Source organism: Euprymna scolopes, chromosome 11, assembly GCF_053919585.1.
Source record: "Euprymna scolopes isolate OS-2025 chromosome 11, ASM5391958v1, whole genome shotgun sequence".
Lineage (NCBI taxonomy): Eukaryota > Metazoa > Mollusca > Cephalopoda > Sepiida > Sepiolidae > Euprymna > Euprymna scolopes.
Window position 1 is genome coordinate 118,422,019 of NC_136492.1, and position 24,000 is coordinate 118,446,018.

Genomic DNA, 24,000 nt, shown 5'->3' on the forward strand with positions numbered 1-24,000 from the left:
GACCTCTGCCAAATTACTCAGCCATATTTTGGTATTAACATTTGAAATTTTAAATAAAATGTATTCTGACATAATGCAAGTTTTTTAATCGATTTAAGCCGAAAATTTGTGTGACAACGGCTCAAAGTTCAAAAGATTTGACCATTGCGGTCTCTAGCCTAGAGTTCAACCAATTTTGGGTCTAAGCTTTTTAAATTTTACATAAAAGATATCCAGACATGCAGCAAGCTTTTTAATCGGTTTTAGGTGGGGGAAGGGAGAATCTGGCTTCCAGGAAATGAAAGAATTTACCTTTGCAGACTCTACTGAAATCCTCCGCCAATTTTGTGTCTAAACACTTGAAATTTTAGATGTAGTTTACCTGGACTTGAGTCAAACTTTTTTAATTTTTATATAAATATGAACATACAATTATGAACGGAACATAGGGCCCGAGCAAAGCCGGACTAAACTGCTAGCATATATATATATATATATATATATATATATATATATATATATATATATATATATATATATATATATATATATATATATATATATATATATATAAAAACTGAACTATATAAAAATGTAAAGAATATGCATGTAAATTTATTAATGTTCTAAATAGAAGAAAAGCAACCGTTGCAAAACAAGAAATACGACGAAACAATAACTAAACAATAAACTTAAAATTAAACGATGAATATTTTTTTAAATTAAAATGAACAACAATAAATATTTATAAAATCAAAAGTAACAACAGCATTTTTAAGTCAAAACGAACAACAATATTTTTCAGGAAATTCATAAACAAATAACACATTTACTGAAGTGTTAAATACTAAAAACACGTATAGAATTTAATTTAGCTTTTTTATGAGAATAAAACATCGTCGATTGTTACAAGTAAACAAAGTATATTTTTTCAGTAACATTACGAAAAAGCTCCTAAAGTCTGCGTTAATAGTATCGTTATAACTCGAAGAAAAATACTTTTCTCGAACAAACGTTATTATCATCGAATTAAGCATTGTGTATTCAATATTTTTACAAATGAATTAATAATTGCAAAAAATATTTTTACATGCTATTAATATAAGGTAACCTTTTTCACGGTAATTTTGAAATACTTTCCTTGTAGGCATGCACATTTTTCACTGTAATTTTTTAACGTGTTAATATATATATTTTTTTATTTTATTCTTATAGATTAACATTGGTCTGTAATCTTTCAAACCAATCAAAATTTAGATATAGAATAAAATAATAATTAAAATAAACTTCTACAAAATGTATAGAGGTCCGTTTTACTCGGTGATTTTTACCTGTTTATTTTAATAGCTCGATACAAGTTCTTTTTCAAACCAAATAAAAGCTATAAATTCAGTTAAAACCACTGAAACCTTTTCCACGTAGACAGAAGAGTAACTTATCCTGCCTTTGATAACATACATTTGTCATATATTTGAGGTGTTGACCCATTGCAATTTGTTTGTTTCTCTGCTAAATCGCCGACAACAGTTTTATTAATAGGCATTATCTACTTCTACTTGACCAGGACCAAAGTCAATGATGTCAGCAGTTTATATGACTTTAGTGCTTAGGCCATCTTAATATTACAGAGGGGAATGTTCTCACTCATTCTATCGGCAGAATTTATTTACATCTCATTTAAACGTAGACGTTTATCTAACACAATGTTAGTGAACAACTGACATAGTGCATATTTTAGTTTATGCCATGAATCAATCATAGGATATATATGTACAACAAAATTAAAAAATTACAACTTTTCGTCGAATGTAACGCCATACCGTCTTCAAGAGTCTCTTGTCTTGCTTGAAAATGTCTGTAAGTCTAGGCAATCTACACGGATTTTCCACGTAAAACATTTAATTCACGGGGGTAGCAAAGAATCCGTGGCATAACGGAAGAAATGCAAGGTAAAATTCATTTGCAAAGTACTATATTTTGTAGGTTGAGGTTCCTATCTTCAGCTTTGGCAACACTCAATCTACAATTTTGAATTGCTTATGACCTAAACGATAGCTGAGAAAACAAAACAATGCTACCTACGTAGATTGAAGTTCGACAACTGTAGGAGTAAAGCAGGACATGTGACTGTGAGTCAGACCCACCAACGAACATAAAATACTACGGAATGTTGTTGCATACAAAAATTTTGCGTGCGACCGAAATGCTATAATAAACTAACTCTCTTCTTCCTCTCTGTTTCTCTTTCTCTAATCCTTTATATATATATATATATATATATATATATATATATATATATATATATATATATATATATATATATTGAGGGAATTAGATGTAGAGTCTAAAGCGCAGAGTTTATTTTAATGTATTAGTAAATGTATTAATACTATTAAAAGAAAACAGTGCTCGTTGTAATGTAGATATATAATAAGCTCGATAGGTATAGATATTCTAGAGCTATTTCAATATTAAGTAAAATAATTCATAATTTTGAATTAAAAATCAGTTTCGAAAGGAAAAAAAAACAAAATCAATAGTTTGTACGATCGTTTCGGGAACGATGTTTTTATTGAAATATATAACATGTCTTGAACAATAATTTGGTAAATAGACTTTTTCATATTTAAACAAAGTCTCCTCATCATCCTTGTTTAATAATATTATAAAATAAACAAAGGCTCCTCATCATGATAAGAACGCTTTGTTTATATATAAAAAAATATTTTTATCAAATTATTGTTCAATACATATTGTCTATTTCAATAAAAACATCGTACAAACTATGGATTTGTTTTCCTTTGGAACTGATTTTTAATTCACAATTATGAATCATTTTACTCAATATATATATATATATATACACATATATATACACACATATATATTTATACATTATAGATAAAAAAGGGTCATTCATTATGAAAAAGAAAATAATTAATTAATTTTAAATATGAAAGAGAGAACGACAGAAAATGTATAGTAGAAAAAATCATTTTGTTTTAGTTTTTTATATTAAACTGAATAAGCAAACTTAATATGACTCGTGCTTAATTGACTTAAGAAAGGATGATATAGCGAATCGCATGGATGTATATATATATATATATATATATATATATATATATATATATATATATATATATATATAGAATATAAAGCTAAACAGCTGTGTGTGTGTTTTTTTTCTTCCTTTTAGGATTCTAATGCGAAACCAGCTGCCAACATTGCCCTGCTTTTTATTGAGACCAACCGAGAGCTCTTTTTAGTATCCTCGCTGTTCCCTTAAGTGCAATTGTCTGGATCTCTTTATCAGGCTCATATATGGCTGACTATTATAGAAAACTGATCACATATAATGATAGAAGATGTATTGAGACACAGAAATGGGTATGTTTGATCTGGCATAATAATGATTCATTAAAATTGTGGGGTCTGTGTATGCGTCTGGTCCACAAAGTATGGGAATAAAAAAATTTAAAAAAAACGTTTACAAGGGTTTTTGATATAGATGTACATACTAATACTTTGATAAGTATGTTTTAACTTCAATAGGGATGGTATAAGAAAATTGTGCGGTCTGCGTTCGCGCCTGGCCCCCATAGAATGGAAATAGGCACAAACTTTAATAAAGACTTTTCATATCTATCTGCATAAGCATACTTTGATTATTATTTTTCAGTTTGAAGAAATATGGTATAATAAAATTATGGGGTGTTCGTTCGCACCTGACCTCCATAGAATGGAAATATGTCACAAAGTTTAACAAGGTTTTTTAATATAGATCCACAAAATATTGTGATAACTGTTTCACTGTGCATAAGTATGGTATAATAAATTATGAGGTTTATCTAATTTATTTTTACTTTCGTCATATTTTGCTTTGGTTTTGATACCCCAAATTCGAAGCTATCTCTTTACAACTCTTCCTTTTCATAACCTATCATACTTTCATAAATCAGAGCCCATTTTCTGTAGGCTGTTTTTTGATCCCAGTCAACGACGGGTACTTTTTCTAGTATATATATATATATATATATATATATATATATATATATATATATATATATATATATGTGTGTGTGTGTGTGTGTGTGTGTGTGTGTGTGTGTGTACGTGTGTTTGTGTGTATACTTGACGTGTATATAAATACATATGTATGAAGAGAGCGTTCTGTGTCTATGTCGAGGAAGAGAGCAAGAGAGAAAAGAAAGGGAGAATGCGTGTGTTCCCGTATTCTCTGCAATTAAACGTACGTTCTTTCTCATATTTCTATTGTATTTTTCTTTTGATTTGTTTAATTTTTTGTGAATATAACTTTATTGGAAATATTAATGTGACTTAAAAGTGTCTCGAAGTTTTTCATGAACCCACACTTTCCAAGCACACATTCACATTTATAAATATGCATCTATATACATATAACCGTACACATATAAATACTAATAATACATAAATATATATAAATACTAAATAATACATAAATATATATAATAATTGTGTGATTAAATATATATATATATAAATATATATATAATATGTCGTGTTTGCGTGCAGCTTTATCAAATGTTAAAACTCGTGTGTATTAAAATGCGAGATTTTGTTTACTTTCATGTTAGACGTGTTTCTTTTTTCTTTGTTTACGTGCGTTTCTTTTTGAAAGATGATCTTCGCCGAAGGCGGTTTGCATCTCCTTATATTTACTTATATTATAGATTTGGCTTGTTGACGTATTCTGTTGATTGAATTTGGGTTCATTCAACAACAGAAACCTTTCATTGATCAAAGTTCAGAGGAAACAACAAAAAGCATACCTTGTCAACAATTACGTAGCCATTCCCTTCTTGTAGTTGAAATATACGCGTGTGCGAAAACGTACGGTGTCGTTTAGGGATACGATCAACCTTTAGGTATGCGAACTCAATGAGAAGAAGATGCTTTAACAGCGGAGATATTATTACCCAGACATTTCCTTCTTGAAGTCGATGTACAGTCGAGCACATATTTAAAAAGGGTAAAAAAAAAAAATCGCAGCAAATCAAATAGAAACATAAAATTATTTCTCGTCTCATCACGTCGAACTGCGATGTTGCGGTCATGAAATTACTTAAAATCGTAAAAGTTTTGAAATGTACTTAAAATCATATTAGCTTTTAAATTATTTTAACTATATTTATAATATGATTATTTCTTTTCTTTTAAATGTTCTATTTAGATAAATACTTTCCCGGGTGTTTGGAGATGTGTGTTGAGCAAAAAAAAATAAATAAAATAAATAAATAAAATAGATTAAAACATTAATATTAAGCAGGCAGGATCGAACCCGTATCGCGAAGGAGGAAAAGAACGTGAAAAAAAGTGGCCTCCCTACCGTTGCGTCCATCGCCAAACCAGAAAAGGCGGAAGTTTAAATTAAGCGTAGTCAATCGAAAAGAGGGAATACCTTTCGAAAATATCGGTGAAAAAAGCGATTCCTCCTTGTAGGAAAATGTCCAGTTGAGGGTGAAGGAATTAGCCAATTTTTCGATATTTGTTGTCCGAAGGGTCGACCTTTAAAACGATACCGATCTCGTGAAAATCCGTTGCCTCTAACGAAATTTTTAGGCATGCATACATACATACATACGTTTAAACAGACATGTGAGATTTGTATTATAGATAACAAAATAATAAATATAATATAATTTTAGAAAAACAAATATAATCAATGCTCAACTCATGAAAATATAACAGTAAAAACGTTGTATTTTCTCTCTACTACTACTATTGTAGTAGTTTCTTAGTTAACTTCAGAAATTAGATAATATCTACTTTATATATACGTGTGTATGCGTGTGTTCGTGTGTATGTTAGTTCGTTCCTATGAACTCAGAAACGACTGAATCGAAGTTTTTGAAACTTTTTTTTTTTTTTTTTTATTACATTTTCACCCCAAACAAGGCAAATTGCCACTTTGGTGTAGGGGGCTACTATCAGGGGCAACAACTACTGGGGTACTATGTAGGGATTTGGGCAGCAAGGTGTCGGTTCACGTTACACTTGAACTTCTGCACGTCAGTACTGTTGGGGAAGCAGGGACCTGGAATGGAATTCCAGAGTCTTGCGGTTCTGGGGAAGAAACTATTGGAGTAAAAAGATCTTTTACATCTAGGGACCTCTACAGTGTGGGGGTGGGATCTAGTAGCCTGTCGGGTTTGTCGAGGGTGCTTGCGTCGTGGGGGCACAAGTGATTGCAGTTCATCAGAGCATTCACCACTAAAATACTTGTAGAACAGGCAGAGGGATGCAACATTTCGTCGATGGGACAGAGGCTGAAGCTTAGATGCCAGTTCAGGGCCTATCAGATTTGCGACTCTCATTTGAACCTTGTCAAGGAGCGAGAGACTAGTAGCAGATGCACCAGCCCAGATGTGGCAGCAATACTCCATACATGGGCGAATGGTGGCCTTATAGAGGTACAGGATACTTTCGGGTGTTAGTAGTTTTCTAGCACGGTAGAGAGAGCCTACCTTTCTTGCAGCGGCCCTGGCAATGCCTTCAATGTAATTGTTCCAACTCATGTTTCCTGTGAACGTTAGGCCAAGGAGTTTGAAAGATGGACTCTCAGATAAAGGGTCGTTGGCCATTGCTATTGGTGGTAGAGAGGGTTTCTTGTAATTATTGAATGAAACTAGTTTAGTCTTGGCAGCATTGAACGCGACCAACCACTTTTGTCCCCATTCCACTACAGATTGGAGGTCTTCCTCTAGTGTTTCTGCCATTTCTTTAGAAATGTGTTCATTCGTCTTCCTGTCGTGTCTGCCATAGAGTGTAGTGTCATCAGCATATATACCCATCTCAGAGGCAATGTTGTCGGGGAGGTCATTTATGAATATCAGGAACAATAGAGGTCCAAGGATAGAACCCTGGGGCACTCCCGCATTTATATCATATTGTTTAGATGTGCGACCGTCGAGGACTACCTGGATTTTTCTCTTATCTAAGAAGGATTTAATTATGTTACGTATTCTACCAGTGATACCGTAAGATCTAATCTTCCTGAGGAGACCCTCATGCCATACCCTGTCAAAAGCCTTAGATATATCTAGAGCTACCGCTCTGCCTTCCCCCTTAGCGCGGATGTACTGTACAGGGTTCTAAGATGAGTTTTGTATCAGAATGATCTCGCCCAGATAAGTATCAAATCAATGTTAACACTTTTATACAGCCTAATATCAAAATGCATTTTAGAAGTTTAATCACCGCTCTAGTAGAAAGGTCCGCTGTATGAAATAACCAGTAGGTGCTTTCATATGATAGGGGCGCGCCGAAATTACTGTTTCGCTTTAGAACGCAACTGAACCATGATCCTAAACTTTTCCATTTTTAACTTTAATTCAAGCCATTATACATATATAAAAACAATTTCATAGAATCAACCGTAGGTTATATACAGTGTAAAATTAACTATAATGTATTGTGCAGTAAATCATTGGGGGGGTGACTCTTTCTCCCGGTGTATCGTGGTAGATTCCTGAGTAGAACAGGCAACAAATCGATTTGATTAAAAAATGGGCAATTCCACCGATTTCGCTGACAATCAAACATAACAAATATAGATCGTTGGTTAACCCTCATTTTATCCCGGGCAACGTCGTTTATCTTTGCTAGAACATATAAGAGTTCTGTTTGGACTGCTGTTCTCATCATGGGTTTTATTCTCACGACGTTTCAGACGATAAAATATCTGACCTTCTTCAGGTGTCCTCATCTTTGGTGATGTTCTCTGACTGGCGAATATTGGAAAGCAATTAGAATTCAAAATTTATTATGCGTTTATGAAATAGACAGAGCGTCGAGTAGTTTTCATGTTCGTATTAATTCGTGTCGGTACGATTTGATATAATATTTCTGATTGATGATATATAATATTTGAATTTTTCGGACTATTAATCACATGTTGAATGCGGACAGTAATTTGAAATATTGAAGTAATATTTTTCAACAAGGAGAAATTCGGAAGTTACATTTTGATTATATAATTCACCTACTCGTCCCCACGTATACGAAAGTAGGAGAGAAAAAATATATATAGGATTTTTTTTTTCCAAAAGAAATGAAGACTGAAATGGTATTGGTTTGCAACATTTTACGACATACAGTAATACAGTTTTTACGGCATCCGTGAGTTGGACTTGAAAACAGTGGGGACTTGACCAAAGTTGTGAACTGAAAGCAGGAAATCGCAGATCGTGGGTTGGGCCAAATAAAGAAAGTTTTTTGAGAAATTGAGATGAACTGACTGCAACAAACGAACTTAGCCTCGAATGGACGTACGTGACCCATAGCGTATAGAGGGTTAATAGTAACACACACACACACGCACGCACGCACACACGCACACACGCACACACACACGCGCGCACGCACGCACGCATACACACACGCACACACACACATACACACACACACACACAAGCACACACACACACACAATCCAAGCGATATTTCAGAGTCTTATGTTTCCCCATGTTTTTTTTACACTTGTGAGCCCGTCAGTTCATCTCGACAGCCTCCAGTGTGAGAAACTTTGACGATGCAGCCATAAGATAAAATGAAGGATAAACTTGTGGCACGCAACGAAGTGTTGGTGTTGTTAGCAGTATTGCTCACAGTGTAACAACATCGACCGATACCACTTTGAGAATAACACTCCAGACGAGAACAAAAGTTTGAATAATCTGAATCACACATATAATAAATCCTCATTTAACAAATTCATAAATATTAAAATTCTGTTTCTTTTTATTTACAAAATATTTTATAACAAGCATTTAAATTATAACAAGCAATTAGAATATATTAATACTCGCAACGGATTTCTTAAAATGATCTTTATAAAAGCAAGATGTTCATTTCATCATATCATGAAGTCGTGAACCAAGATGACTTTCAAATATAAAGTCAATTGACACAATAAGTAAATTATAGTGTTAGATAAAGAGAGTCTAAATAATATATAATTTTGTGTGATTAAAAGTTAAATATGAAATCATCTGAAATAACATTAGTCTAATTTTTATGGCAAAAATAAAACTGAATAAAACAGTCTCTGTTATATGAAAAAAAGCTTGATGAGCTTTTTCGAAAAGAAACGTAAATATTTCTATGTGGCTTGCAATAAGCACATTTACATAGGATTCTATTTACGTTTTGAGAACTGGATAAGTAAATACTGTAATATATATATATATATATATATATATATATATATATATATATATATATATATATATATATATATATATATATACAGAAGATTTTTTGCGATAGTACAAACAGATAATATAAAAAGAAATACATATATATATATATATATATATATATATATATACATCTATCTATCTTTATATATATAATGACTTTTTGGGGTTTACTAAATTGTAATATTGCAATCTTGAAGGAAGACTTTTTACTGTTTACTAGCAAGACCTATTAACCGGCGTTGCCCGGTGGAGTCTGCCCCGCCCCCATCGGAAATAAGTAAACTAGGGTTGTTGTTGGTGGCCACTGCCGCCCATGAACATTTGCGAACACTGGCAGCTGTGGCCGAAATGGAATAATCTGGCTTCACTGGCGATTAGTGCTGACTTGAACCGATAGCATGCAGGTACTGTTTGAATAAAAAAAAGCAATTAAGGGAATGTGTAAATTATTACATTTTATTACATTTTCACCCCAAACAAGGCACATTGCCACTTTGGTGTAGGGGGCTACTATCAGGGTCAGCAACTACGGGGGCACTATGTAGGGATTTGGGCAGCAAGATGTCGGTCACGTTGCACTTGAACTTCTGCGTGTCAGTACAGTTAGGGAAGAATGATCCTGGAATAGAATTCAAGAGTCTAGCGGTTCTGGGGAAGAAACTACTGGAGTAGAAAGATCTTTTGCATCTAGGGATCTCTACTGTGTGGGGGTGGGATTTAGCTGCCTGTCGGGTTTGTCGAGGGTGTCTGCGTCGTGGGGGCACAAGTGTCTGCAGTTCGCCAGAGCATTCACCATTAAAATACTTGTAGAACAAGCAGAAGGATGCAACGTTTCGTCGATGGGACAGAGGCTGAAGCTTAGATGCCAGTCGAGAGCCTATCAGATTGGCGACTCTTTTTTTAACCTTGTCTAGGAGCGAGAGACTAGTAGCAGACGCACCAGCCCAGATGTGACAACACTACTCCATACATGGGCGAATGGTGGCCTTATAGAGATACAGGATACTTTCAGGTGTCAGTAGTTTTCTAGCACGGTAGAGAGAGCCTACCTTTTTTGCAGCGGCCCTGGCAATGTTTTCAATATAATTGTTCCAGCTCATGTTTCCTGTGAACGTTAGGCCAAGCAGTTTGAAAGATGTACTCTCAGACAGGGAGTCACTGGCCATTGCTATTGGTGGCAGAGAAGGTTTCTTGTAGTTATTTAAGGAAACCATTTATGTCTCCATTCCACTACAGATTGGAGGTCATCCCCTAGTGTTTTTGCCATTTCTTTAGATATGTGTTCATTTGTTTTCCTGTCATGCCTTTTATAGAGTGTAGTGTTATCAGAATATACACCCATCTCAGAGGCATTTTGTCGGGGAGGTCATTAATAAATATCAGGAACAATAGAGGTCCAAGAATAGACCCCTGAGGCACTCTCGCATTTATATCACACTGTTTAGATGTTCGACCGTCGAGGACGACTTGGATTTTTCTCTTGTCTAAGAAGGATTCAATTATGCTAAGTATTCTACCAGTGATACCGTATAATTTAATTTTCCTGAGGAGACCCTTGTGGCATACCCTGTCAAAAGCCTTAGATATATCTAGATATATCTACCGCTCTGCCCTCCGCCGCTTTGTCCAGTGAATTGTATATACGTTCAGAGATTACAGTGAGAATGTCAGCTGTGGAACGGGCATGTCTAAATCCATATTGTTTGTCAGTCAGAAGGTTAGCGTCTGTAAGGTGCCGGACTAGAGCAGTTTATATTTCAGAATTTATACGACCAGGATTTCTAGTATCGTGTAATTATTCGAACTATTGCACTCATTTTACTGTTATTAGAAACATGTTTCAGCCGATGTAACCTCTGACCTTTTGCATTGAAATTGAGAAGCTTTGTGACAAACATGGGATTATGCATCGGATATCAACCGCAAAGTTTTGTTTAATCCAAACGGCTTCATGCTCTTGTCCTATCAGCCATGACAGGATGGAAGTTTAAGGTAATTCGCAGTTGTATTTTTTCCTATTGCCTGGATTGAAGTTTTGAATCCAAAACTTTCAAGACTGCCCCTTACGACTGGGTTTTGCATTGCACATTATCCGTTACGCCACAAGGCTGTCAAAGGTCACACCTGCGAAGACATTGTGCAAATACCCCCCCCCCAAAAAAAAAGAATTCAGCGAAACCATATGTAAAAGAAGAACAATTCGAAAGAAAAATAGGAGAAAAAAAGGAGAACATCGTTAGCTAACAGGTACTGGCCGAAGTAATACATTAAAGCTTGTCTCTTACAATGTTATTTATTTTGTATTGAACTATATAGCGCGATGTTACTTCCTCAGTATTTATTGGTACTAATTGTTTTATCTTATTTGGGGCAGTTCTATACCTCCATATATAATATTTTGATTGGAGAAATTCCCCTCTAAACCAGAGTACCGCAGGTTTGCAACAATAGTTGCCACATATAAATTTATCATTTCTAGACTATTTACCGCTATCTTATGTAACTTTAGAATGGAATTTTAGACACATTTAGTCGTTATAATAAATCCTACATTTCATTCTAGGGGCAAAACCATCACAATCGCAACCATCTTTAGAGGAAGATGCCAAAAAATAATTGTGTTGCTATTTATGAACACCTTTTCAAAGAGGCTGTCATGGTTGCCAAGAAAGATTTTACTGGAGTGAAACATCCAGAAATCGATGTCCCAAACCTTCATGTCATCAAAGCACTTCAGGTGAGTTTTTCAAATCTTTTTTCACATTGAAAAATGCAGAACTTTTTTTTAATGTAGGTACTTTCAGTGAATTAGAAGTAATATTTTTTAAGTCGTAACAATAATATTCTCAACACTAATGTTTCTCGCATCTACAAGATTTACAAATTTTATTTTTAATCTATCATTGGAATAAAAATATAATAGCCTAAGTAAAACTATTTTAAGTATCTTTACATAACTAGTGGTGGTGAGAGGTGTGCCCAACTTGGCCCGGTCGTAAAATATGCTTAAATATATTTTAATTCATGCAGATTTCCTATTACATCCAATTCTCTATTGAATATTGTATTGTACCTAATATATAATACTGATTTTAAAACATTAAAAATAAACTTTAGTTCTATCAGCTAGAATCAAAGCCAAAACTGCAGCTACGTTCCCTACTGTTATCAATAGATAGTTTAATTTTTAACCTTTATCTTTTGAATAAATTTGCACATGTGCAAAACTGATATATGCACTTCTGCATGACAGTGACATATTAGCAACAGACGAGTTATTGACCCCTATTCTTCGAAAGAAATAACATCTAGCAGCCATTATGAAAGAAATAAATAATACAAAAAATATATGAAAATCGAAACACGCCTTAGTAGTGGAATCCTTAATCTCCAGCTCCTACTCGCTGACACAACTTTTATTTGCACCTATTGAAAACTTGCCCAAATATCTATTTACTTAATTATACATACGAAATACACCATAACTTAAAATGTACCTCCAGTTACACCCTGGGTATACTGCACCTACACCTTAACCTTCGTAAACCTAAATATACAGTGATTGGGCTAAATTTCTTAGCTCAATTCCTAATACCTACTCAAACTATAATGTTATCCTGAACCTAAACTAACATAAAGTTTTAAAAAAAATGGAAAAACCTCAGGTAAGAGTCCTAATCCGCAATAACGCTTTTCTAACAAGCCTCCCCACAAAACCGCTTCCACTGCATGCCCCTAAATCACTTTGACGAGTGTAACTATTCATTAGATATATAACCTCTACAAACTAACCCTGTAACATGAACTAACCACGCGGGGTCGCAGAAATACCTGTAGTAGGACCCAGGCGCGGAGCTAACCCTCTCAGGGCGGATGGACCGAGTAGATCTTCCCAGATCACCCGTCTAGAAGAAGGAAAACTCTGAAACTAAACCAAAGGGGAGGGAGACCCCTCCAGTCTTGGACGGCAACCTTCCTAGAGTTGGTGACTCAAACAAATTACCGGTGTGCAAACCTAAATTGCTTAAGGAGTAGATAGGCCCTGTCTATCGCCGGCTTCCATACTCCTTCTTTGCCTGTTAGTCAGGCACAGGGACACTATCACAAGTGAATCGACAAAACACTTAGTGGTAGATCTTTTTTCTTGTCTAGGGCATTGAATGTCGTTCCCCCACTCCTGACACATCCCACCCCTCATAACTGGGCACTTCGGAATGCTTGAGTAACACGCACGCCTGTGCAATTAGATTGGGGTGATCTTCTTCTGATGGGCTGAGGGTACCGGATTGACAGTTCCTGACTGCTGTTTCCGACTGGTAGTACAGAAGCCCTAACTCTTTTGTAGCGCTTAGAGCGGCTGCTTCATCAACAGTTGTATAATATCAGGATATTTATAGTGCCAGGTCGCGCATGGACAGGGACCCTGCACTCATCCCCGATGGGCTTTCCCGAGAACACAATCCTAGTTGAAGAAAGGTCAGCAAATGGTCTACTTGTGCTGCATGTCTGATACGCTGCATAACCTCTTGTTCAGCTCCCCCTCACATAACTGAAACTCTTTAAAAACATGATGACAGTACAATAAAAAAAATAAGCTTAAACTAGGCCTAGGGAAAAACAAATCCAACTCGTCTCCTCCCTTGAGGCTTGCATTCACTAACATCCGTGGGCTTAGAACTAATTTAGCTGATGTTGAAGCATTTCTCTTAACAAATACTCCGAATATCTTAGCACTAAGCGAGACTAACCTACACTCCTCCATTCCCTCTAACTACTTTAACATGCCTGGCTATCTCCCACTCTGTCGTAAGGACTCTGACAGACATATGCACGGACTTGGAGTCTACATTCGTAACACCCTGCCTCTGACTAGAGAAACAAACCTAGAAACGGACGATCAAGCCTTTATGTGCTTTAGACTAAATATACAACACAACATTAGCTACTTTTATTTTCTCTACCGCTCTCCCTCGACCTAGGACTGCACCATAATAAACAAAGTCTCTGACAGCATAGACACAGCACTCTTCCTTTACACTAGCGCACAAGTACATGTATTTGTTGACTTTAATGTTCACCACAAAAACTGGCTTGGATTCTTTACTCAAACAGATACAGCGGGTAGCACAACACATAGTTATGCTATATCTCACTCCCTATCACAAATGGTTACGTTTCCAACCCGTTTCCCTGACCAGCAAGAACAAGCATCACTTCTAGATCTGTATCTGACTACAGTTCCCGAGGATTGTACAACAAATGCTAACAACCCACTCGGGAACGCTGACCATGCAGTGATAATGGTTTAAATCGCCCTAAATTCTAGACCCAAAACTGAAGAGCCAGTGCCCAAAACAACGAGATATTATAAAAAGGCTGACAGGGAAGCCATCAGAGATCTTATCAGAGATGCCCCATGCGGAAATATTTTTTCTCTTCTTGCTTAACAGTGCGCAAATGAGACCACTGGATGGTTCAAAACAGCAATAGAAGCAGATGTTCCCATGCGGAAATTCTATAGCAAGCCCCACACTCCCCAATAGTTTACTTCGACTTGCGCAACTGCTATTGCACAAAGGCATCATGCATATTATTTAACCGACATAAGTCCAGATTTAACCGACATAAGTCCAGTTCAAACAAACAGAAGTATATAGAAGCTAGAAGTAACGTTAAGAAAGAAATAGCGACAGCTAAGAGAGAATTTACTGAAACCACTAAAAAACGCATCGAAGCAAAAAATTAGGAAATAGTGACTTCTGGAAAATCTACAACGGTGTAGTAAATAATGGGTAATCAACAATTCCCCCACTACCCAACAATCACGAGGTTGTTTGCTCAGCAACCGACAAGGCTAATATCCTTGCCAGCCGGTTTGCCTCCAACTCCACACTGGACCCTACCAACCACCCCCTGCCTGATTTTCTTTGCGGACAGACACCACGCTAGACGATCAAAAATCACCCCTGCTCAGGTACACGCTATCATAAAAAACCTTGACACTTCAAAAGCACGTGGACCTGGTCTTATCCCAGCTGTGATAGTAAAAAAGTGCTCAGCCGAAATAGCTCCAGTTCTATACAAACTCTAAAACAAATGCCTTAACGAATCATGCTTTCCGGGCTGTTGGAAAACTGCTTCTGTGGTACCAGTATTCAAGAATTTTGGCGAAAGAACTGACCCATCAAATTATCGCTCCATTAGTCTCCTCCCACTTTTCGCCAAAATATTTGATACCATAATTTACCAGGCTCTAGTCCGGCACCTTACAGACGCTAACCTTCTGACTGACAAACAATATGGATTTAGACATGCCCGTTCCACAGCTGACATCCTCACTGTAATCTCTGAACGTATATACAATTCACTGGACAAAGCGGCGGAGGGCAGAGCGGTAGATATATCTAGATATATCTAAGGCTTTTGACAGGGTATGGCACAAGGGTCTCCTCAGGAAAATTTAATCATACGATATCACTGGTAGAATACTTAGCATAATTGAATCCTTCTTAGATAATAGAAAAATCCAAGTTGTCCTCGACGGTCGTATATCTAAACAATATGATACAAATGCGGGAGTGCCTCCGGAGTCCATACTTGGTACTCTATTGTTCCTAATATTTATTAATGACCTCCCCGACAAAACTGCCTCTGAGATGGGTATATATGCTGATGAGACTACACTCTATAACAGACATGAAAGGAAAACAAATGAACACATAACTAAAGAAATGGCAAAAACACTAGGGGATTACCTCCAATCTGTAGTGGAATGGGGACAAAAACGGATAGTCACATTCAATGCTGCCAAGACTAAACTGGTTTCCTTAAATAATTACAAGCATCCTTCTCTGCTACTTATAGCAATGGCCAGTGACCCACTGTCTGAGAGTACATCTTTCAAACTGCTTGGCCTAACGTTCACAGGAAACATGAGTTGGAACAATTATATTGAAAACATTGCCAGGGCCGCTGCGAAAAAGGTAGGCTCTCTCTACCGTGCTAGAAAACTACTGACACCTGAAAGTATCCTATACCTCTATAAGGCCACCATTCGCCCATGTATGGAGTATTGTTGTCACATTTGGGCTGGTGCATCTGCTACTAGTCTCTCGCTCCTAGACAAGGTTCAAAAAAGAGTCGCCAATCTGATAGGCCCTGAACTCGCATCTAAGCTTCAGCCTCTGTCCCATCGACGAAACGTTGCATCTCTCTGCCTGTTCTACAAGTATTTTAATGGTGAATACTCGGACGAACTGCAGACACTTGTGTACCCACGACGTAAACACCCTCGAACAACCCGACAGGCAGCTAAATCCCACCCCCACACAGTAGAAATCCCTAGATGTAAAAGATCTTTCTACTCCAGTAGTTTCTTCCACAGAACCGCTAGACTCTGGAATTCCATTCCAAGTACCTGCTTCCCTAACTGTACTGACATGCAGAAGTTCAAGTGCAACGTGAACCGACATCTTGCTGCGAAAATCCCAACATAGTGCGCCAGTAGTTGCTGCCCCTGATAGTAGCCCCTACACGAAAATGGCAATACGCCTTTTTTGGGGTGAAAATGTAATTAAAAAAATTTAAAAAAAGGAAGTAGTTTATATTTTTCCGTCTAAGTATCAAGTTCTCCTACCGCCCCAAGTCATCACCGGGAGGAATTTTGCACGTTCGATAGATATGGGGTGTCACTCTTCGTAACCTGACCATAAGCACATAGGCATACCATTAGGACTCGCTAGTGATATTCCGTTTCATGTGATTGGTTGGGTCTGACATGAATATATTGCCTACATAAACGAACACTTAAAAAAGTCGCCCAATTGCGTCGCTCTCTACCGGAGACAATAATATTTACAGTAAAAACAAGTACATACATACATCCCTCACTTGGTGTATTCTTTATTCTTTTTCTAATGGGATTATTATATAACGATCTCCTACCTACCGCCAGGGAAATATTTTAAGATAACAATTATTACGACATAATAACGTTACCCCACGGGATCCTAATTAGATCACTGAGGTTAAGCAACATTAAGCCTAGTCAGCGTTAAAATCGGTAAATACTTGAATAGATTAGGTGCTGTATGCTCCATAGAGATTGGAAAGAGGTGGCACTGCTAGGCTTATCTTACCAAATACAAGTTACATGAAATTATGCATGGTCCTCACAACTGCAGAGAGAGATAAACGACTCTCGAAGATTACATGTGATAGAGTAGATTTACCAGCTTTTTATGGAAGGCATAACCATCTTTCACATACAACGGCTAGTATTCCGAAATAGTAACCTAACTGGTACTAAGGTGGTTTAACGTTGGTGACTTACGGTGATCTATCGATACTGGTGTGTCCATATGATTATGTTTCACATAAACTGCAGCATAGTAATAACTACCTAAGAAAATTAAGCTATTAAATAGGAGAGAGTGATATGTGATAGGAAGAAAAAAGGAACATAAGTAAAAGTTTGTGCCTAACCCTAACCCTAACCCTAACCCAAACTCTAACCCTAACCCTAACACTAACCCTAACCCTAACCCAAACCCTAACCCTAGCCCTAACCCTAACCCAAACACTAACCCTAACTCTAACCCTAACCCAAACCCTAACCCTAACCCTAACCCTAACCCAAACCCTAACCCTAACCCTAACCCAAACCCTAACCCTAACCCAAACCTAACCCTAACCCTAACCCTGACGCTGGTTTCACTAGAGCTGAAAAAGAATAGATAACAAATTACAAAGGTCTTATGTAGAACATTAGAGAAACTTGAATCTCAGAGAGAGAGAGAGAAAGAAAGAGAGAGAGAAAGAGAGAGAGGCAGAGAGAGTGGTACACAGACAAATAGACAAACAGACACACATACAGACACATACAGACACACAGGGATTATTTCAGTAATCATAGGAGCAAACGGATTCATGAAAAAGAATTTCAAAACTACCTAGCAAACATGCCTTATAAACCAAGTGCAAGAAATATTCAAACAATTGCACTTAAAGACACGTTTGAATCTTTAACCTGTTGGTTTGAATTCATAGGATATGGGGCGAATGTTTGTCATCTTGCAGGATGTTCCATCTCCAACCAGAACAAAATGATAAAAAATTAAAATAAATGTATATATCATTATATTTTTTATATATTTTTTCCGATTTGATTTTTTTTATATAACGTGCATTATTGTCATTGTTGTACAACTTAAAAACAAAACTCTCATCTGTCCAGGGTTTATGATTATTACATCGATTTCATATTCATCTACGGTTAATTCCAATGTGTTTGCTAGCTCAAGTCCACCGGTAGGTGACTGGTTGACGCAGTGGATGCTGTAACAGCTTTTTGATTTCGTGAATTCTAATCATGTCATACCTATACAAAGCCAATGAAGAACACCTATCTTTAGCAAAGTTTTTAACAAAGACTTTTCACTGAGCTGTTCTTATCTCGTGAAGCGGTTCCGCATAAAGAACTCAAAATGTCGAAAGCTTTGAAATAGATATACCAAACAAATTAATCAGTGATTTACAGATCATGAATGAACGCATCAAAATGCATCGTGTTTAAGCAGTAAAAACACGAAAAGCTTCGGCGTATTTATAATACGAAAGGAGCTAGCCAATAAGTAACTTCATAAAATTCAGACTAGGATAAAAAAAAAAAAACGTAGGCGCTGGCCTTTCCTGATTGAAGCAATTATTTTATCATCGACTGAAAGTGTCTATTTTTGCACAGTCAGATATCACTCACATAAAAAAACAACCTTGTGTCGAAATTTTCTCTTTTAAGGAGTTTAGTAAAAATGGAATCATTTTGATAAGGCATTGATTTTTAAACTGAAAATAAAACCCAAATATGTGGTTTATGTGTCTTAATTCATAGGACCAGGATTTTTAATATTATTGCATTATTCGAAATATTACACTTATTTGATTGTTATTTAAAACATATTTCAGTCGATGTGACCTGCAACCGTATTCAAGTGAATCTTGTCGAACTTGGCAATCTTTGAATCAAACTCGGGAATCGGCACCGAATTTCAAACGCAACATTTTGTTAACGATATCATGCTCTCTTTCTGTCAGCCATGAAAAGATTAAAGGTTTAAGTAATTCGCAATTGTATTTTTCGTATTGTCTCAGAACTGATTTGAACCCTTAACCTCTAAAAGAGAGTCATTTACAACCGAATTTTACCATGTACTTTTTCTGTTACACCACAAGTCCTTACAAAGGTTACATCGGCCGAAACGTTGTGCAAATAACACCCAAGTTTAAAACCGAAATCTGAATAATCCAAAAAAAGGTTGATTTCTCAGAAATCATTGAAACGAGAACAAATCTACACTTGTCCTCGAATAAAATTTAATTGCTGACATTTAACGATTTATCTTTCGTCAGAAATAAAAGAGCTTCACCTACTTCTCCAAGATTTGTCTTTGTTTTAAACTTCCTAAAACTGGTCTGTCGTTGTGAATTGTTCTGTGATTTGTCTCACTTCTCGCTTATGTTTAAATAAAAAAAAACAGGAGCAAAAGAAAAGCATAGTTTTCCCCCTCACAATGGTCTTCTTACTCAGACGTACGTAAATGACTGCTCAAATTGGCGAGGTATTTTTTCTTTTTAAATCAACTTTTTTTTTCTAATTTTACTTTCAAATCATAGAGTCGTTTGTTTCTTTGTGTCGCCGATGACCATTGTATTCATAGGCGTTCAATTGATCCGCATTGAATCAAACCTGCATTCCAAACGAAAACGTCATCAACAGTTGAAAAGAAAAACTGAATGCAAATAAACAGAAAAGCAAAACAATAAAACAAATAATACGGTTAACTATCACTTTGTGTCCTATCTCGGACTGTCCCGACCGCCCACAATGCAACACGAATCCCTGGGGCTGCTCTAATCGGCGCTCTCCCATCTATTCATTTCTTGCTAAAACCATTCGGCTCGCAATACTTTCCGTAGATAAATGGCCAAATAATTAGTAGTTAGAAAAGGTCGCCCCTTTACCAAAACAATACACGACCTTTGTCAAGCATAAAACAAAAAGAGAGCACCCTCTATGTGAAATAATAGAAAGTAAACAATGAAAATGATTTTAATCATAGTTTCCCTATTTCCTGTCTATTGTATTAGATTGTTTACTCACTTAATGTTTTGGTTATTTATCTTTTGGTATGTAATTAAGTCATATATTATACACACATGTATGTGAAGACTTGGGTAGTATAAACTAATGTAGTGTTCTTCGTTCAACTTCAAATTGTGATGACAATCAGTGCAAAAGTGGCAAGTAGAATTTAATGAATAATTAAACAAATTCATTCGTCTTAGATATGATTGAACGCAGGAATATTGGCGATGTTAAATTGCTGAAACTGTTACAAACGATGTGTAATAACTTTGTTAAGTTGAATTGACTTTATACAGACAGACACACACACATATATATATATTTATATATATATATATATATATATATATATATATATATATATATATATGAGCAAACAGTTAATACAATATGCTAAAAAACACTTTGAAATGAGTTAAAAACATATTTAATCTGAAAAGGGAACTCTAGATAAGTGGACAGTCCTTAATCCGCGGAGTTTCGAAGAAATACTTTCCTTCTCATCGGAGGGTAGGAATTAGCAAAATGCGGGAGCGGATTTTGCATGCAAAAGTATTTGATAAAACAACAAGTAAGTCAAAGATCTTACTTGAAAACAAAAAAAGTGAAGCAGAAGGAATATGGTGAAGAAAAAGGTGATTACACATGAATGGATAGTCCGGTGGAAGATAAATAATCCAGTGACGGTAAAATCCAAATGTATAACTTCAAGAAAGTTAATTGAATTTCCATTTGCACAAGTAAAATCCAAGGAAATCCCGTAATTGGAAGAAGATGGCCCATAATAATCCAAAGGCAGAAATCCATGGAAAAATTCACAAAAATGTGTACAAGGAAAAAAGGAAAAAATTCCAATAATATTAATAAAAGAAAAATAAGATAAGCTTTTCATTGTACTGCCGAGATATAAATATAAATAAGAAAGATCAGGGAAGAAAAAGAGCTCTATTTCCTATTTGTTTTTATCGAGCTTTTAAATCTGGTTGAGATTACTTTATGAATATTAATTCTTTAATATTTATAATATGCTATAGTTTTATCATCCAGGATCATTTTGGTAAATTTAAATGTAATTTTCATTTTATATATATATATATATATATATATATATATATATATATATATATATATATATATGGGGGTGCGTTCCAAAAGTAATGCCCCCTATTTTCTTATTCCGCTCGAATGGATCAAGGGGGACTGCGATAACTGAACTTCTACATTCATCACGTGGAAGCTTTTCCTTTATATTGAAGATATTGACAGCGTGATACTTTAACAAAGTGACCACTGTCTTGGACAAACGTCAGAAGCAGAGAAGCGTCATTGAATTTCTGGGAAAAGTGCATTGTGAATGATAGTGGTTATGTAGACAAATAAATTATAGAACATGAAAGATAGTTCATTTGAATACTTTCTCTAGTTTTAGAAGCTTTTTAGTTAAAATATAGAAGTCTTTAACTTTTGGAATGACCCTCCTAAGCATACACACAGAGAACACACACGCACGCACACACACACACACATATAATGTATCTGGAAAATATTTAAAATATAAAGAAAATAGTTACTTTTTTGATGTTGGTGATCAAAGTAAGATAAAATGAAAATAAAATAAAATAAAATAATAATTTGGATAAAAGTATCGCCCTTTTTAATTGAAACATTTCAGCTAATTTTAAATTTCACGTCACTAACGATTTAAACTGTTAATATTATTCCATTGGCATCTCCTTTGAAAGTTTGTATATATCAACAGTTTCAAGCATTCATAAACTACATTTACCATCCCAATGATTGGATTGACGATACGTACGACTTTAAAAAGCTAACCATTAAAAGGTATTTATATTTCTATTAAAAATATTTAAAATTTACACTCTCTTAACCTTACCTTTCAACCAGATTTTATTTTATTTTATTTTTATTTTCATTTTATTTTCATTTTATCTTACTTTGTTTATAAACATCAGAAAAGTAACTATTTTCCTTTATATTTTAAATATTTTCCAGATACATCTGCCTTACTTAAAAAATCCAAGGTTTATTTTTGGTGTGTCCAGAAAAAAACTTCAACCAATATTTTTGCTGATGAGGAGACTTTGTTTCCAAAAACTATATAAAATTATTGTCCAAGACCCATTGTCTATCTCAATAAAAACATCGTTTCCGATACGATCGTACAATGTATTGACTTTTTTTTGTTCTTCCTTATGAAACCGATTTTTAATTTTTAATTTTAATTATAAATTATCAATCATCTTACCTAATAATAAAATATCTCTAGGATAGATATGCCTATCGAGCTTATTACATATCTATAGTACTGTTTTCTTTTCTTTTATTTTAATTGTATTAATGAATGTACTAATACATTAAAATATACTCTGCCTTTAGACTCTTGGTCTAATCCCCTAAGTATGTATATATATATATATATATATATATATATATATATATATATATATATATATATATATATATATATATATATATATATTCTCCCGTTCATTTTGACATATGAGGGCCACAAAAATAAGTTGTCCGAAATCCACGCAGATGATGTTTATAGTTGTAAAGGCTTATGCAGAACTATTTACACTCCATTGGATTAACTGCTAATTCCAGTCGTAAAAGTTGAATGCCACGGAGAGTGCAGGTAGTAGACCTCAGCTTTTTTTCTATCAGTTTTATGTTTCTAGATGCATGTATTTACGAAGACTGAATGTGCTTCCCTCTCCGTGGGTTTTATGCGCTTCCGGATAAGGATAAATAAATTCCTGTGTCCTGACACAGTATATATAGTGTCTAATATTCACAACTGGTAACCAATCTAGTATTTGCCAGTCTCATCGTTTCTTTACTTTGATGATCTAACTGGAACCGATGTGTCAGCGTAATTATGCCGTAAGCTTTATCATATATAGGGAAGTTTGTATGTCTATGCGTGTGAGTTCGTTCCCTATGGACTCGAAAACAGATGGGCTGATTTTTATGAATTTTCACATGGAGTTATTGTATGTGATATTCAGTGTTCTTAAATAGGTTTGTATCGTAATGTCTTCGACAAATAGCGATAATCCCTAATCGAAAAAATGAAAGAAGCGGCAGGTTATTTAACCAACGTTAACACTTTACACAGGCTAACATCACAAGTGCTTTTGAGAAGTTTTATTTTCACAAAAGTCGAAAGACTCGACATATAAAAGCAACAGTAGGTTCTTTGATTTGACGGGGTCGCGTTCGAAATTAATATGTCTGTTTAAAGCATAATTGCGCCACAATACTTGTTTTGACTTAGAGCACGATAAAAGTGATTTAACAAAAAAATTAAACGTGAATTTTGCATTTAAAACTATAATAAAAGCAAATATATATAAAAAAAAATTTATAAAGTTTTGTACAGTGCAATGTATACACTGTATTATTAACTAATTCACTGCGAGAGGCATGTTAGCTTCCTCCTGGTGTTCCGTGATTGGTGCTTAACTATGGCGGGCAATCAATCGATTTAATTGAAAAATAAGCGATTTCACAGACTGCGATGATAAAAATATAGGAGTGTGAAACATTTGTCGCTGATCATCATTTAATTCCGAACTACGTCGGGTCATCACCTTAGTATATATATAT

The 24,000-nt window shown here is 35.3% G+C and overlaps 1 protein-coding gene across 3 annotated transcripts in view; it reads left to right on the forward strand.

The window, feature by feature from the left end:
- LOC145288082 (small ribosomal subunit protein eS10B-like) overlaps nucleotides 1-24,000 on the forward strand; it is a 367,331-nt gene that overhangs the window by 194,640 nt on the left and 148,691 nt on the right. For all 3 annotated transcript variants that reach the window (XM_080136137.1, XM_080136138.1, XM_080136136.1), the window contains exon 3: nucleotides 11,788-11,961. In XM_080136137.1, the coding sequence (XP_079992263.1) occupies nucleotides 11,827-11,961 (135 nt within the window). In that variant the 5' untranslated portion in view covers nucleotides 11,788-11,826. The remainder of the gene's footprint in view (nucleotides 1-11,787; nucleotides 11,962-24,000) is intronic.